This window comes from Bos javanicus, chromosome 29 (assembly GCF_032452875.1).
Source record: "Bos javanicus breed banteng chromosome 29, ARS-OSU_banteng_1.0, whole genome shotgun sequence".
NCBI classification, from domain to species: domain Eukaryota; kingdom Metazoa; phylum Chordata; class Mammalia; order Artiodactyla; family Bovidae; genus Bos; species Bos javanicus.
Window position 1 is genome coordinate 44,658,535 of NC_083896.1, and position 17,236 is coordinate 44,675,770.

Consider the following 17,236-nt stretch of genomic DNA (forward strand, 5'->3'; position numbering starts at 1 on the left):
CTCCCGGAGCTTGCTCAGACTCAGTGCTGTTGAGTCTGTTGATGCCATCCAACTGTCTCATCCTCTTTCATCCTCTTCTCCTGCCTTCAGTCTTTTTCTCAGCATTAGGGTCTTTTCCAGTGAGTCAGCACTTCACATCAGGTGGCTAGAGTATGGGAGCTTCAGCTTCAGCATCAGTCCCCTAAGTGAATATTTAGGATTGATTTACTTTAGGACTGACTGGTTTGATCTCCTTGCAGTCCACGGGACTCTCAAGAATCTTCTCTAGCACCACAGTTTGAAAGCATCAATTCTTCGATGCTCAGCCTTCTTTATGGTCCAACTCTCACATCCATACATGACTACTGGAAAAACCATAGCTTTGACTAGACGGGCCTTTGTTGGCAAAGTAATGTCTCTGCTTTTTAATATGCTGTCTGAGTTTGTCATAGCTTTTCTTCCAAGGAGCAAGCATCTTCTAATTTCATGGCTGCGGTCACCATCTGCAGTGATTTTGGAGCCCCAAAAATAAAGTCTGTCACTGTTTCTAGTGTTGCCAGCATTTCCCCATTCCCCAACCAAGGATTGAACCCATACTCCCTACACCCCTGCGTTGGAAGTGCAGAGTCTTCAACACTGGACGACCAGGGAGTCCCGACTTAGAGGGTTTTGAACAGGGAAGTGATAGGATTGTTCTGGCTGTTATGTGGAAAACAGGCTGTCAGTGAGAAAGAGGAATTAAGAAGATCAGCTGATAGGCTCTGACAGTGATTCTGGCAGGAGATGAGGGCGGCACCCAAGCTTTGGCCTCAGCAACTGGAAGGGTGGAGATGCCTTTAAGTGAGATGGGGAAACCTGTGGGTGAAGCCGGTTTAGGGGGAAAGATCCAGGAATTCAGCCCATCACATTGTATCTGTGGTGGCTGTTAAACATCCTAGGAGAGAAATTGAATAGACAGTTGACTGTGCGAGTTTAGAGTTCGGAAAAGAGTGGTCTGGGAGAGAGACAGTTTGGAGAGTCGTCAGCTTATCTGAGACCAGAAGATGGATGAACTCCTCGGGACTGGAGGGAGTGGATACAGAGAAGAGAGCTTGTCTAGAGATCGAGGCTGAGGGACAAAGGAAGGACCTGACCTGGGGACCAGGAAAGAACAGCTGAGGGCGAGAGGAAATCCAGGAAAGTGCGGTGTGCGGGAGGCCACGGGAAGGAAGAGGGGCCGGAGGGGGAGTGACGGGCCCTGTCAGAACTCAGATCAGTGGAGGAAGAGGAATCCCCCCTGGAGGTTCTCAGACTCTGAGGATGGCAGCCGTGGTGGGAATAGTGCAGGTAGGAGGGCTGATGGAGCGCAGCTAGGAGACAACGAGAGAAGTCTTCAAGAGCAAAAATAGACGGCTCTTGAGGAGTTTGCTGTAACAGGAAGGCGAGGTGTGGGGCGGTAACCAGCAGGGCATGTGGGGACAAGAGAGGATTTTTTTTTTAATGAGAGAAATATCAGTAACCTGTTTGCTAATGGAAATAATCCAGAAGAGAGAGCAAAGTTGACTGTATGCGAGAGGAAAGAATGACTGGAATAGCCTCTTGGAGTCAGTGAGCAGGAGGTGAGAGGTGGGGCGGGGGGTGGGGGCCGGGAGCCCCCCGGTGTGACCGAGGGGGGGAATTGTGGCCACACAGATGTGGCCAGGAGCTCGTGTGGCAGGGGCTCTTCTCCTGTCACTTCAGTTTTCTCGGCACAGTGGGAATCAGGGCTGTTAGCTCATCGTGAAGGCAGGGGTGGGGAGGTGTTTGGGGCGTGAGGATGGAGTGAAGGGGCGAGTGTCCAGACTGGGGAAAATGCAATGTGATCACCGGGCAGCCCCGCAGGCCCACGTCACGTTTGGGATCATAAAGTCAAAGTCAGAACAGAGAGCAGATCATCTGATTCTCTCCAGGCATGTTCAGCTCGTGCCACCGGATTTATACAGCATTGGAATCAGCCTGGTGAGCACGGAGAACAGCAGCGGGCAGAAGCCCTCGGGGTGGGCAGGGACCGCTTGTCCAGATGGTGGCATTTCAGCCGAGCAGTGAGCAGAGGGGACAGCGGGCATGAGGAGGAGTGAAACATGGGAGGATCACTGGGTCGTAGGCCTAGTGGGTTTGAAGGATTGTTGTTGACACACCAGAGAGAATGAGCTCAAAAGAACAGGAAGTGGGGATCAGAGACTAGGTCATGTGACATAGAAGATTCAGTCATCAGTATCAGTAATGATAAGGTCCAGAGTGTGATCAAGTGGGTGCAGGACTCAGACAACGGTGAGGACGAGACCCCTGGGAGAGGGGTTTAGAGGCTGGGGTGTCCGAAAGTGCACGTGTCAAAACCATGAACTGTTAGGGTGGGACAGGTGCTGGGGAGAGGAACAGTGCATGATGGACTGAAGTCAGGAAATGAACACAGGGCTTCCTTGGTGGTCCAGCAGCTACAAATCTGCCTTCCAGTACAGGGGGTGCGGGTTTGATCTAGAAACATTCCACATGCTGGGGGGCAGCTAAGCCCATGTGCCACAACTCCCGAAGCCTGGTGCCTTAGAGCCCGTGCTCTGCAACAAGAGAAGCCACCGCAATAAGACCTCACATCACAACGAGAGAAAACCCAAGCACAGAAGTGAAGACCCAGCACAACCAAAATTTAATTAATTTTTTAAAAAAGACTCAGTGCAGCCAAAAATAAATGCTCCTTGGAAGAAAAGCTATGACAAACCTAGACAGAGTATTAAAAAGCAGAGACATTACCTTGCCAACAAAGGTCCGTATAGTCAAAGCTATGGTTTTTCCAGTACTCATGTATGCTTGTGAGAGTTGGACCATAAAGAAGGCTGAGCACCAAAGAACTGATGCTTTTGAACTGTGATGTTGGAGAAGATTTTTGAGAGTCCCTTGGATCAAACCAGAGTCCACACAGATCAAACCAGTCAGTCTTAAAGGAAATCAGTCCTGCATATTCATTGGAAGGACCGATGCTGAAGCTGAAGCTCCAATACTTTGGCCACCTGATGTGAAGACCTGACTCACTGGAAAAGACCCTCATGCTGGGAAAGATTGAAGGCAGGAGGAGATGGGGACAACAGAAGATGAGATAGTTGGATGGCATCACCGACTTAATGGATGAGTTTTAGCACTCCGGGAGATGGTGAAGAATAGGGAAGCCTGGCATGCTACAGTCCATGGGGTCGCAAAGAGTCGGACATGACTGAGTGACTGAACAACAACAACAAAAATTTGAAAAAAGAAAGAACAACAACAGCCAAGAAGAGAGGCAGTGGCAGCAACTCAGAGTGGGACTTGGGGGAGGTGGAAGGGAGAGTGTTCTAGAGCTGATGCTGAGGAGCAGGGAGAACTCCCTCCCACCGCCAAGCCCTGCGGTCACACCTAGAAGCAGCAGAGGGGGCAGGGTTTCTCAGCAGTTTCGTGGGGCCGTCCTGTGCCCTGCAGGCTGGTCAACAGCAGCCCAGGCCTCTCCCCTCTAGAAACATCACACTCACACACACACACCCCCCACTGGTAACAACAAAAAATATCTGTAAACATTGCCAAATGTCTCCTACCCCTGGTTGAAACCACTGCTATATATAAACCACATTTTGGATTCTTAGCATTTCTCGGATTCATTGTCCAGAGACTTCTTAAATCCTAAGAGCCTAAATAAATTCAGGTGAAAACTTTGTCAAGACTCTTGGTCATAATAGAGGTTACAAAAAGTGTTATCTAACACATGAAGCAGAGTTTCCTTTATTATTTGTTGTTGTTATTGTTGTTTAGTTGCTACGTTGTGGGTTGTAGCCCACCAGGCTTCACTGTCCATGCTGATTTCCTAGGCAAGAATACTGCAGTGGTTTCCATTTCCTTCTCCAGGTTATTATTTTTAATTGGCATAATATAATGGTATTATAATTATAAAAGCATTGTGAAATACTACATTTAGAAAATTTTTCTTCCTGCATTTTCCAAAACCTGCATTTTATAAAAGCAAAAATTAGAGATATGTAAGAAACCTAAAAATTAAAACTAAAAGTTTCATTTCTAAAAAAAATAAAAATAAAAAAACTAAAAGTTTCATTTCTAAAGGACAACAGCAGAATACCTATTCCAGTATAGCAGAATAACTTCACCACCTTGAATTAGAAAACGATTTCTTAGCTAGGACCCAGAATGCACTAATCATAGAAAGAAAAAAAAAGATCAAAATTAAATACTTCATCAAAAGATACTATTAAGAAAATGAATAGGCAAGAAAATATTTACAATTCATGTATCTGGCAAATTCTTGTACAAATTAAAAAAACTTACAATCGAGTAACATGATGAACAACACGGACAAAGAAGTTTGATCAGGCTCATCATAAATGGAGGTTTACAAACGACCAATAAATGGCTGGGAGGGCGCTGCAGAGGATGAGTCACCAGGGAGATGCCAAGTGCCGCGGAGTGGTCCTCTGCACATGCGCAGTAGAATCCATGTGTCCTGGACAGACCACGCCCACTGCCCACAAGTTGCGGACTCTGCAGCTGCAGGTGGAAAATGGCAGCAACGCTTTAGAAATAGGTCTAGTCGTTTCTCATAAAGCTACAAGTGCGTCTACCCTGAGGCCCAGCCATCCCTCTGCTAGGGGTCCAAGAAAAAATACCTCCACACAGACTTGTACTGGAGTGGTAGCTTTGGGACTTCGCTGCTAGTCCCGTGGTTGAGAATCCACCTGCCAATGCAACTGGACGCGGGTTGGAGCCCCAGCAGGGGACTAAGGTCCCGCATGTTGCAGGGCAGCTAAGCCCCGTGCACTGCTACTGGAGCCAGAGCACCGCCAGTGCAGGGCCTGCGCACCACAGCGAAAGAGCCTACACACGGCAACCAGGACGTGCTGAAAAAAGTAAAACAGAAATAAACAAACACGTGAAAATCAGAATGCCAGCTTTAGCCGTAGTGATTGCTAACTAGAAACGCCCCAAGTGTGAATGTTCAGCAACAGGACAGTGGGAGCCACGCGTGGTACGTTCGTGGGACAGGATTCTGCTGGGCAGTCCAAGGGAATGTGATACACGCAACAGCCTATGTGAACCTCAGACACATTATAAATGTTGGGCAGAAGAAGGCCACCCAAATAGTACACGCCGTGTGGTTCCATTTATGTGGTATTTTAGAGCAAGAAAGATAGATCTCTGGTGAGAGGAGTCAGCAGCACTCACCTCTGAGGAGGGGTGCAGGATTGACTGGAGAGTGGGGTCCAAGGGATTTTCCCGGAGTGATAGAGATCCTGTACATTTTGATACAGATGTGGGCTACACGGGTATAACGTTTGCTAACTCGTCCATCGGTGTGCTGGAGATCTGGTCACTTCACCATGTTAAATTAAACTTAATTTTTTTAAGTAATTTTTACAAATTTACTGTCATTCCTCAGACCTCCGGCTGGTCTCTTTTTACTTTGAGGAACAGTTTAGCCCAACTTTATTTTTCTTTAAGAACGAAAAACACTAGGGTATCTAACCCAGTGCAAGGTTTAGTGGGGACGGTGCTTAAAGCAAAAGTTCCTGGGGAAAATTTGTATCAAAGCTGAGACTGGGAAGTGAGTTGGTGAGCTGTGTGTTTAAGCATAGAGGACCCAGGAAGAGAAAGCAGCATGCCGAAAGGCCCAGAGAGAGGACAGCGTGGCCAGTCAGATGGGAGGAGGGTGGCCGAGGAGCCTCAGGGAGAACTGCCACGCCTTGGGGTGAACTGCCATGCTTTGGGGCAACCTTGCTGCCTCTCCCTCAGGGGCAGTGGGAAAGGAGAACTCGAGTGCAGTAACATGTCATTTTAATGTGAAAACCCTTTGTAAACAGCATAATGTAAAATCATGTCTACGGTAGTGGCTTGATTTTAATCAAGTACAGCAAAGACTGATGGAATATCTGAACTGGTAAGATTCTTCGTAGAGTTTAGGTGGTGTTTGTAAGCATAGTATTTCTTTTGGTCTGATTTTTGGTGATGCAGCTTTGACCTATTTTGTCTTGGTTTCAGGGTTCAAAAAGGATTCTTCGCTCCAACGAAATCATCCTTCCAGCCAGTGGACTGGTGGAGACAGAGCTCCAGTTAACCTTCTCCCTTCAGGTGAGAACCTGCTCTGTCTTAGGTCATTAATATGCCATATCCCCCTGGTCTGGAACGATGCTCTGATCTGGAGATCATTTGATCCGAGAACAGCCCAATGGCTTAATGTCACCCAGAGCTTCTGTGGCCTGCCTGGATGGCCAGCGCCATCTCTGAGGCCGCTGTACCACGGGTGCTGAGACCTGGATGGGCTGCTGCAAAGTACACCATGTCTCATTCTTCTTTTTTTAATTGTAGTTGATTTAAAACGTGTTGATTTGTGCTGTGTAGCAAAGTGACTCCATTTTGTGTACACATACCTATACTTTCTCCTTTTTCTTGTTTGTTTCCTGTATTATGTATACATTCTTTTTCACATTCTTTTCCATTTTGGTTTGTCACAGGATAGTGACTATAGCTCCCTGTGCTATACAGTGGGACCTTGCCGTTTTCCATCCTGTGGACTAGTGTGCATCACATCCTCTTTCCTTGGCCTGGGCTGTTGGCCCCGTCGTCTACCACAGTCCTCCCCGTCTCCTCTCCCTAGTGATCTGTGTCCCCGCTCCCCGAAGGAGAGTGTGCTCCTTCAGTCTCATTTTGCCCTCGTCTTGCAGCCTCCGTCCCATCCCTTCTCCTCCTTATCCATCCTCGTATGTCTTGTCTCTCCTCATGACCCCAGTAGCCCAGGTTGAACGCTCGATCGCCTGGCAAGGAAAGAGGCCGTGTTTCAGAGCATGTCTGGACCACTAGCTGCAGTGGAAGCCCGGTCTGGGCAGAACCAGATGCTCCTCTCACCCCCGTCACCCCCTCATGCAGAGGGGAGCCAGTGATCCCCATCACCCCCTCATACGGAGGGGAGCCAGGGAAGCAGAGGATGGTGGTGCGTCCTCCAGCAGGACTAGACCCCACTGAGGACCTCCCTCTCTGACTAACTGCCTGTCTCTGTTTTGTGCCCGGCAGTACCCTCATTTCCTAAAGCGAGATGCCAACAAGCTGCAGATCATGTTGCAGAGGAGAAAGCGTTACAAGAACCGGACCATCCTGGGCTATAAGACCCTGGCCGTGGGGCTCATCAACATGGCAGAGGTGAGAGAGGGTGGCCTTTCAGAGCCTGAGAGAGACCCCGGCCCAGCTGGGGCTCTTCCAAGCCTGCCACCCCCTGGCTGTTTTATTCCAGGTTACAAACTAATTATTTTATTGGAAATCCAGGACGTGCCTCTTTTTATCCAGTACTTCCTTGCTCACAAAAAGTTTTTTCTTTAGCTTTTTTAAAAATGTCAGAGAACACTTCTAATAATAAGAAGGATTCCCGTCTGCCCTGCACCCAGACTCTCCGGTGTTGGCACATCTGCCTTTCAGTTCTCGCCTGTGCACACCGTGTGCGTGTTGCTCACTTCTCTGAGCCACCGAGAGTGAGCTGCAGACAGGATGCCCCATTACACGTTAATATGTTGTTGCTGTTCAGTCGCTCAGCCGTGTCCGACTCTTTGCAACCCCACGGGCTGTAGCCCACCAGGCTCCTCCGTCCATGGGATTCTCCAGACAAGAATACTGGAGTGGGTGGCCATGGCCTCCTCCAGAGGGTCTTCCTGACCCAGAGATCGAACCCCCATCTCCTGCCTTGGCAGGCGGATTCTTTACCACTGAGCCACCTGAGAAGCCCACACATTAGTATGCACTGTGTCAATTTCTTAGGAATACTCTCACGTGTGTGCACCACCCACCATGAAGATCAGGACACTGACGTGGCTCGGGAACGTCCTTCGCAAGCCCAGGGCTTCACCTGGGAGTGTGGGCTGCATTTGCTTGTCCCTTTGGTCTCCCTTGACCTGCAGTCCCTCAGATTTTTCCCATGTCTCCCATGCCCTTGACATTTTTTTAAGAGGACAAGCTGGTTTCTTTATTGAATGTTCCTCCGTCCGGGTTTGTCTGATGTTTTCTGAAGATCACGTTCAGCTTCCAGGTTTTTGGCAGAGTTACCACAGCAGTAATGCAGGCAGCACTCTGAGTCGACTTGTCCTGTTACTGGTGAGGCTGTCTTATCGCTCGGCTAATTGAAGATGATGTATGCCGGCATTTCCAATATAAAGTTAATTAACACATATTTTGTTCTTAGCAATGAAAAAAAACATTTTATAGGCAGATGTTTGAGGACTCTGTAACAGTCTCTTTTTTGCTCATATCTTCGTAGTTTTAGTTTCTGTTAATTATTCTTGCCTGAGTCAGTTATTAATCCTTAGATGTGCGCTCACATTCCAGTCAGTTCCAGTCAGCACCCCTGGGCTCCTCCAGCCTTTCTCCTCTCCATTCCTTCAGTCTGTTTGTTTGTGAGGCTCTCCTGTATGCTCAGCAAATCTTCTCAGCCCAGATGAAGGGGAAGAAGAAAGGGACTACAAATCAATTTTAAAACGTATTTCTATATTTTCATACTTCAAATAGGAAAAAATTTTGCAGCCACGACAAAAGGTGAGGTAGTCCCAGCGCATCTTTCCGTCATCTTCATGTTTTGTATCAGAACAAGGACCTGGGGTTGCAAAGGCTGTGGACGCCGTGTCTCACCAGCCGTGTTGAGCCCTTAGGTCCTTCTCTCATTGCCAGGCACAGGTGGCCACGGTCTGCAGGCGCCACCCCCACCGCTGAGCCTAAGAGCTGGTTCCTCTGTGAAAGACTTAACTGCAGTCCTAGAGAGGAGCAGCCATTTTGTATCTCAGGCCTTGACTTTTATCTCTTTGCACACGACCAGAACTGTGACTGGCACTTCTGGAGACAGTTTTACAATGAGACCACAGAGACTTCCCTGGCGGTCCAGTGGTTAAGAATCTGCCTTTCAATGCAGGGGACACGGATTCGATCCCTGATCAGGGAACTAAGATCCTACATGCGGCAGCTAAGCCCTCGTACTGCAACTCCTGAGCCTGGGCTCACTGATGAAAGATCCCACATGCCACACCTAAGACCCAACACAGCCAAACAGATAAAGAAGTATTTTAAAAATAAAGTGAGACAAGGGAATTCCCTCGCAGTCCAATGGTTAGGACTCTGTGTTTTCACTGCTGAGTTGTCGAGGTTCAGTTGTCGAGCGGTTCAATCCCTGGTCGGTGAACAAAGATCCCACAGGCTGAATTGCGCAGCCAAAAAATGGTAAAGTGAGGCTGAAGGCAATAGAAGAAGAGCAGGCGGGGGAGAGTGAGAAAGAAAATGTGTTAGCAGAATGCCGTTCCCGGTGGCTCGCATGTCCACTGGGATCTGTGAAAACGCACCACACTCGGGGCTCTGCGTGAGGCACGTCCATGGCCGCCTGTGCTCGTAGGTGATGCAACACCCGAACGAAGGCGCCCTGGTGCTCGGCCTGCACAGCAACGTAAAGGATGTCTCCGTGCCTGTGGCAGAAATAAAGATCTACTCCCTGTCCAGCCAGCCCATCGACCACGAGGGGATCAAATCCAAGCTGTCTGGTAAGATGAGTGGTGTCAGAAAGCCCTGCCCAACCCCCAGATCTCCACCCTGGGAAATACAGTGTTCCTGGGAAAGAGGAGCTTAGGGGTCCCTGAAAATAAAAGGGGGCCGGGGCCCTCTCCTCTACCCCAGGCTAATCGCCACCTGAGGATCGCGGGACGCCAGCCAGCCAGAGGCCCCCGCCAGGCCAGGTCTCCCCCTTGCGAGGTTCTCTTACTAAGGTGTCTGTTTTCCAGACCGTTCTCCTGATGTTGACAATTACTCTGAGGAAGAGGAGGAGAGTTTCTCATCGGAGCAGGAGGGCAGTGATGACCCGCTGCATGGCCAGGTAACTTCCCACAGCCCCTCACACACACGCCGGCCGGGAAGCCCCTCCAGACCCTCCAGAACCTCCTGGGGTTGGGGTTTCCCAACCTCATTCCATCCCCTGCCCGCTTAGGACCTGTTCTACGAGGACGAGGATCTGCGGAAAGTAAAGAAGACCCGGAGGAAACTCACCTCTACGTCCGCCATCACAAGGGTGAGCCGCCAAGGTCCGGGGAACGCTTCCACCAAGATTTCCAGTCAGGGCTGAGAGGGGAGGGGTAGGATGGGAGTGGTGTTTTCAGACTTCCTGGGAGCTTTTTCTTTTTATCAATAACATCCACACAGGGCCGTCCCCTCGAGGCTCTGATACACCCCTTGGTACCACATTCTCCTCCACCAGCACCTCCACCTCCTCCAACACCAATCACTGTGGTAGAGAACCGGCATTCCTGATGGCAGTCTGTCACATTCTTCGGGCTCTCTTAGGATAGAAGAAAGGTTGAGAAACTTTGTTGTAGGCTTTGGAACAGATGCTTCCTTGGGGAGCAGAGCCCCTCAGACAGCCTGCCTCCCCTCCAGGTGATCACTGTGGATTTCATACTGTCCACTGCATAGAGAAGTCCAGTCCTCTCTAGGAGAATCTCCACTTCAGATCATTTGTTGAACTTACCCAGAAATAATAGGCTAGTGCCTGAAACTGTGGGCTTGATATCATGCCTGCCTTAATAGATCCATGACATTAGAGACCAAATGCCCATGGAATCTGTCTCCTGCATAAGGTTTCCTAAGGAGCCACTGCTTTTGGTGAAATTAGACTCCTGGACTGAGATACTAGCACGCTCAGTCACTCAGTCGTGTCCGACTCTTTGTGACCCCATGAACTGTATGTAGCCCACCAGGCTCCTCTGTCCATGGGATTCTCCAGGCAGCAATACTGGAGTGGGTTGCCATGCCCTCCTCCAGGGGGTCTTCCTGACCCAGGGATCGAACCTGCATCTCTTGCATCTCCTGATGCTTAATACCTGAATTTCTAGGTTAAATCTGACCTATTCTGGGCTCCAGTGCCAAAGTGTAGGAGAGTCACAAGTGTTACTTTTGGAAGAGAAATTTCCGGTTTCATCAGTCCCCAGAGGCATCCTGATCGTCTCTGGGCAGAGCCAGCCTGGGGACCCTGAGAGCAGAGACTCCCGCCACCTTCAGGAGTGAAATAAGCAGAGGCCAGACCTTCCCAGTGTGTGTGTCTGAGCCTGGTTGAGCCTGGTCCACTGTGAGGCATGCTGTCCCCTCTCCAGGCGTCCTGGGCCGTCCCTGGGCTCTCGCGACGTCTAGAGCACGTTTGAACCGTTTCATTGTCCTCAGGCTTCTCACCCTTGATTGGGCTCCTAGGCCAAGGGAGGCCCGGCCCGGCCTCCAGCCCAACTTGTGCTTTGATGATGGGTGAGGCATCTCTTTTTTGATTCCCGCCAATTTTTTTTTCCTGCGCTATAGCCACAGAGAAGTCCCATTTTCTTCCCTTGGGTGCCCCTGGGGCTTTATAGCCGCCTCTTCCTGTCCATCCAGCCTCACCGGTCACTCAACCAGTGCTCCGCACTCCTTTGATAGCCACCCCCGAGGGTGTTTTTGTTGCTGCTGTTAACTGCAGGGCTTTCCAGTCAGAGTTTGAGAGGAACTGTTCTTTCCTTCTTGTCTCCTGTACACACTCGTCCTCTCTCCACCGACAGCACTTGTTTTAGGCGCGCTGGCTGAACGGTCCTGCGTCTCGGTCACCATGGCTCCCAGTCTTCCTCTGCTCGGGTGCCCTGCTGCCGACGGGAGCCCCGCCCTTTCCCGAAGGCCCAGCTCAGTCGCCCTCACAAGTCAGTCTCCTCCATCCCCAGGTGGCGAGTCTGCCGTCCAGTCAGGAGGTGCTGGTAGCCACAGACTAGTCACCAGAGCTGGGGTCGGACACGGAGAGATAAGGAAGGCCTGGTCTGTGCCATCAGGGAACTCGCAGTGTCCACTGACACAAACACATTTTCACGAGTGGCCGTGACGGTGTAGGGCCGGCACCAGACGAGTACTGTGTCAGGGCCGCCACGGCAGTAGAGGGGAAGTGAACGACTCTGAGCTGGACAACTTCACGGGCGAGATGCCGAGAGATGCCGGGTTTTCTGAGAGTCAACAGGCCTTCACCACATGGATTTGCGGCCAAGGTTTAGTCAAGGCAGAAGTTACCATATAAAGGCCCAGCAGGAGGGCACCACACACACACAGCTTTGCAGAGTTGTATGGTTCCAAATGGGAAAAGGAGGACGTCAAGGCTGCATATTGTCACCCTGCTTATTTAACTTACATGCAGAGTACATCATGAGAAACGCTGGGCTGGAAGAAGCACAAGCTGGAATCAAGATTGCCGGGAGAAATATCAATAACCTCAGATATGCAGATGACACCACCCTTATGGCAGAAAGTGAAGAGGAACTCAAAAGCCTCTTGATGAAGGTGAAAGAGGAGAGTGAAAAAGTTGGCTTAAAATTCAACATTCAGAAAACGAAGATCATGGCATCTGGTCCCATCACTTCATGGGAAATAGATGGGGAAACAGTGGAAACAGTGTCAGACTTTATTTTTGGGGGCTCCAAAATCACTACAGATGGTGACTGCAGCCATGAAATTAAAAGACGCTTACTCCTTGGAAGGAAAGTTATGACCAACCTAGATAGCATATTGAAAAGCAGAGACATTGCTTTGCCAGCAGAGGTCCGTCTAGTCAAGGCTATGGTTTTTCCAGTGGTCATGTATGGACGTGAGAGTTGGACTGTGAAGAAAGCTGAGCGCTGAAGAATTGATGCTTTTGAACTGTGGTGTTGGAGAAGACTCTTGAGAGTCCCTTGGACTGCAAGGACATCCAACCAGTCCATTCTGAAGGAGATCAGCCCTGGGATTTCTTTGGAAGGAATGATGCTAAAGCTGAAACTCCAGTACTTTGGCCACCTCATGCGAAGAGTTGACTCATTGGAAAAGACTCTGATGCTGGGAGGGATTGAGGGCAGGAGGAGAAAGGGACGACAGAGGATGAGATGGCTGGATGGCATCACTGACTCGATGGATGTGAGTCTGAGTGAACTCCGGGAGTTGGTGATGGACAGGGAGGCCTGGCGTGCTGTGATTCATGGGGTCGCAAAGAGTCGGACATGACTGAGCGACTGAACTGAACTGAACTGAAGCAGTTAGTTCCCACCTAAGCGGGTTGTGAGGGGTTAAATGGTGGGCGAGGCTGGGGATAGGCAGTGCCAGCCCTCAGTGGACACACAGTGACGCTAAGAGGCTCTGGGGCCCTCGAAGGCCATCACCTGGGGAGTGACTGGGGGTATCTGCCTGTGGAGCAGCCACCGTGGACTCTGGAGGGAAGGAGACTGGAGGTGGGGTGGAGGGGACTGGTGGAGGGCGGTTGTGGCTCCAGGGGGGCTGGATGGAAGCAGGTGGACAAGAGTAGGGGCCAGCAGCCCTGGGCCGGGAGGTGAGGTGGGGGGAGAGATTCCAGGTCAGCCTTGGTGACTGGGGGACCCAGAGAGGGGATGCACAGAAAAACGTCGAGTTTGAGGAGCCTGTGTGTATACTGGTGGCGCTCACCTGTCATTACCGGGTTTCTGAAAGACTAGAGAAAGGGATGAGCAGGAGGTGACGGTGGGGAGTTACTGGGGTCGGGTGGGGTCCCAGGGTAGAGACTGTCCCCACCAGTGTCCTCCCCCAGCTTTTTACAAAAGCGGGCCCTCGGTCACCCTTCCAACAAGTGATCGCCTTCCACATGGGGCTGCTGGCTGAGAACCTCTGTGGCTTTGTCCCTACAGCAACCTAACATCAAGCAGAAGTTTGTGGCCCTCCTGAAGCGGTTTAAAGTTTCAGACGAGGTACGAGCCCTTACTCCCGAGCCGGACTGTGAGTGGAATTCTGGAGTGTCGCCCTGGTTCCCGGGGCTCAGTCGGTGCTGCCACTGGGAGGCGAGATTCCAGGCCCCCACGTGAGGCGGTAGCTATTTGGAAGGAGGCGAGGTTGACAGGTGGCGCCCGAGGTTCCGCTGTCTTGAACACGGGGTGCCTGGTCCTCCCCACCGTGGGTTAATTCCAGGCCTCCGGTGTAGGGTGTCTGGCAGTGCCGTTGTTCAGTGTTCCGTCCTGCCCCGAGGGGAACATCGTGAGGAGCAATCTGAGGTGGGAGCCTTCTCCGTGGCGTCAGGAACTGGCCACTAGAGAAGCAGTATCCCCCTGACCCCCGAGCTCTCGCAGGCCGGAGCCGGTCCTCACAGGCTGTCTCCTTAGTGGACTGAGACTGGAGACTTGTCCCCTGTGGACTCTAGGGGAGGGCAGCAGGAGCCTGCCAGGGTCCCAGGCTTCCGAGTTTTCTCCAGCCTGTTTCTCTGGAAAAGCATGGTCTCGCTCCCGCTCCTCTTCCTGACGCTGGGTCCTCGTGGGGAGCACCAGGGAGGCACTGAGGGGGAACCCTGGCCCTCACCATGTCCTCCTCTCAGGGTCAGATCACAGAAGGGCCACCAGGACCACCCTGAGGAGGGTGAAGCTATGGCAAGTCCCCTGAGGGGACTGGGCAGGGTAGCCGTGGGAAGAAGTTGCCCGTCTCCATGTTGTGAACAGGGGTAGCCCCCAGCTCAGAGGTTTTGTCTTCTCCCACAGGTGGGCTTCGGGCTGGAACATGTGTCCCGGGAGCAGATTCGAGAAGTGGAAGAAGACTTGGACGAACTGTATGACAGCCTGGAGATGTATAACCCCAGCGACAGTGGCCCCGAGATGGAGGAGACAGAGAGCGTCCTCAGCACGCCTAAGCCCAAGCTCAGGTAAGGCCTGCAGCCCGGCCTCCCGAGGCCGCACTGTCTCCAGACCCCTCCCCCATGAGCAGGGGATCTTGGCTCCTCACCCTTGACGAACCTCCAGCCCTCTGGATAGAGGTCGTTGTTTAACTGACAGAAGCCCCCTAGAACTCTCTGCAGTCCTTCAGTCCAGGCCCCTCCTTGTCCAGCCTCTGCTGTGTCTCTTCCTCCCAACATCCTTGAAGCCCGGGTTTTCAGTCTTTCTAGAACACCAGCTCTCCCCGGCTGACCACAAGCTGCTGTTCTGGGGCCTGGTGGCCCCTGACTGACCCTGGCTGTGGTTCTTTGCCATCCACAGGCCCTTCTTTGAGGGGATGTCACAGTCCAGCTCCCAGACGGAGATCGGCAGCCTCAACAGCAAGGGCAGCCTCGGCAAAGACACCACCAGCCCTGTGAGCACGGCCGAGGGCGGTGGGGGCGCGGGGCCAGGGAGTGGGCTTAACACGGGGTCTCCTGCACAACAAAGGGTGGCGGGCGTGCAGAGCGGGGCTGGGGGAGTTGGGGTAACACTGGGTCCTCTGCTCCCGGCTCATTTGGGACCTGCGAGTGGTCTCATCTTTTTTCAATCTCAGTTGTCATCTCAGTCCTTCTGGGCGCTTAGTGCTCTGAGGGCACTGCTGTGGCCGGGCAGATGTCCTTCTTGGTCTCTTCCCGCCATGACCTGGAGCCTTCCCTCCAAAGCACGCGGTGCCTTGACACCTCCCCTCAGAGCCCGTCACGTGGTAGCTGGGAGTGTGGCATCCGGCCAGGGGTAGCGACTCTGCTTCCAGGCGGGGAAGGGATGGGGCAGTAAACACCCAGGGTCTGTTCAGGAGAAATTACGTGGGCTTTGCTGAGGAAGTGGGCAGCGCCCTCACAGAATCGAGAATTCATTTGGCCTGCTGAGCCAGAGGGAGCCGGAGCCCCCCAGAGCCCAGCCTCACCCCGGACCACGCCCTGCCCCTCCTGGAAGGCCTCCCCAGCCGTGGAGCATTAGAGCAGGAGCCCGTCTTGATGCTGCACCTGCCTCAGGCCCTCGGAAGCTCTCCTTGCCCTCGTTTACAGCCAACTGCCGGATTTTAGTAGGGTCTTTGGTTTGCAGCTGAAGCCCAGTGTCTTCTCTGTAGACCAAAGAAACTGAATCTTTTAAGTCCTCCTGCTCTTGCTGCTTTAACAAAGAAAATACAAAACTAACCCAGCAAATAAGTATGAGCCTGTGAGGAAACATCCTGAAGCCCGTGAGGCCCTCCATTCGCCCCCACCCCCGTCCATTCCCAGGCGTCTGCGAACCGTCGGCTCAGAGACGGCCTGACTGACTGCTGCCACCAGGTGGCGCTGTCGTCCGCCTTATCCGTCCTCCCGCTGAAGGCGCCGCACGTGTGGTCGGGCCCTAGGACAGCGGCACCACGTGGTGGTCTTAGCAAGCAAACGTGGGATGGGCCCTGGCAGGCCCCGCCGAGAATCCCTGCGGAGAAACCTCAGGCCTGCCCCTTGCAGACCCCGCGCTCTCAGCCTTTCCAGCCCAGGTTCCTGTGATCCGGCGCGGAGGAGGCCTCACACGGCTGCTGCTTCTATTCAGGATGTCCTTGTAGCGGCTCTTTCTGGTGGGGCTAATGAGTGGCCCTGCTGAGTCCTCACTGTCCACGTGGACGGATCACTGGCTACGGGGGCCAGAGTCCACTGCAAATGTAAATAAAAGGGGCGGACTCTTCCAGAGAGAAACCTGGGGCCTGGCCAGAGGGAGACTGACTCCAGGCATCCTCGGAATGCAGAACAAGGGCCCTCCTGTGATACAGTGCAAGCAAATTGTGAACTGGGATAGCACCCCAGAGCACTAAGCCTGGTGCCTAACATATGCAAACACTCAGGAAATGTTAGGGATCGTTGTCAGTCAACCAGTAAGGGAAACTATCTTAATGAAGCTGTCTCTGGGTTGATGCAATTTGTAGACTCTGCTTTTAGTCTCAGTTGCATGACTTACAGAATTTAAAGAGAAAAATCAATTGATGTTCTGGGCCTCGGGTGCTGTATTCGTAAAGTGAAGCTGCTGGGAAAGATTGAAGGCAGGAGGAGAAGGGAACAACAGGATGAGACGGTTGGATGGCATCACCGACTCAATGGACATGGGTTTGAGCAAACCCCGGGAAATGGTGAAGGACAGGGAGGCTTGGCGAGCTGCAGTCCATGGGGTTGCAAAGAACCAGACATGACTGAGCGATTGAACAAAAGGTGTCAGCATAGGAGCCCAGTTAGGTCAGAAGTCAATGGACTATCAGTCTTGACAGTGTGATGGCCTAAGGACCCCTCTTCAGGCAGAACATTGCTTTGGGGCAGGGTTGGGCTGAGAGCACAAACTCTGGAGTCAGTCTTCTGAGTCTGACTCTTGACTCTTATCATTCCACTGACTGTCCTGGGCAGTTACCAGGGCTTCGTGTCCTCGTCCACAAGTTGCATGTAAAAAGGACATGCCTTGCAAGGCACAGTGAAGATCCAGTGGGAGAAGGCAGCTAAAACCTCCAGCGTGGCGCTTGATTGGTGCTTGGGTTGGTTTACAGCAGG

The 17,236-nt window shown here is 52.0% G+C and overlaps 1 protein-coding gene across 3 annotated transcripts in view; it reads left to right on the forward strand.

The window, feature by feature from the left end:
• PACS1 (phosphofurin acidic cluster sorting protein 1) overlaps positions 1-17,236 on the forward strand; it is a 149,822-nt gene that overhangs the window by 115,759 nt on the left and 16,827 nt on the right. For all 3 annotated transcript variants that reach the window (XM_061407025.1, XM_061407027.1, XM_061407026.1), the window contains exons 3-10: positions 6,007-6,096; positions 7,036-7,161; positions 9,386-9,530; positions 9,768-9,859; positions 9,971-10,051; positions 13,668-13,727; positions 14,505-14,665; positions 14,997-15,090. In XM_061407025.1, the coding sequence (XP_061263009.1) occupies positions 6,007-6,096; positions 7,036-7,161; positions 9,386-9,530; positions 9,768-9,859; positions 9,971-10,051; positions 13,668-13,727; positions 14,505-14,665; positions 14,997-15,090 (849 nt within the window). The remainder of the gene's footprint in view (positions 1-6,006; positions 6,097-7,035; positions 7,162-9,385; positions 9,531-9,767; positions 9,860-9,970; positions 10,052-13,667; positions 13,728-14,504; positions 14,666-14,996; positions 15,091-17,236) is intronic.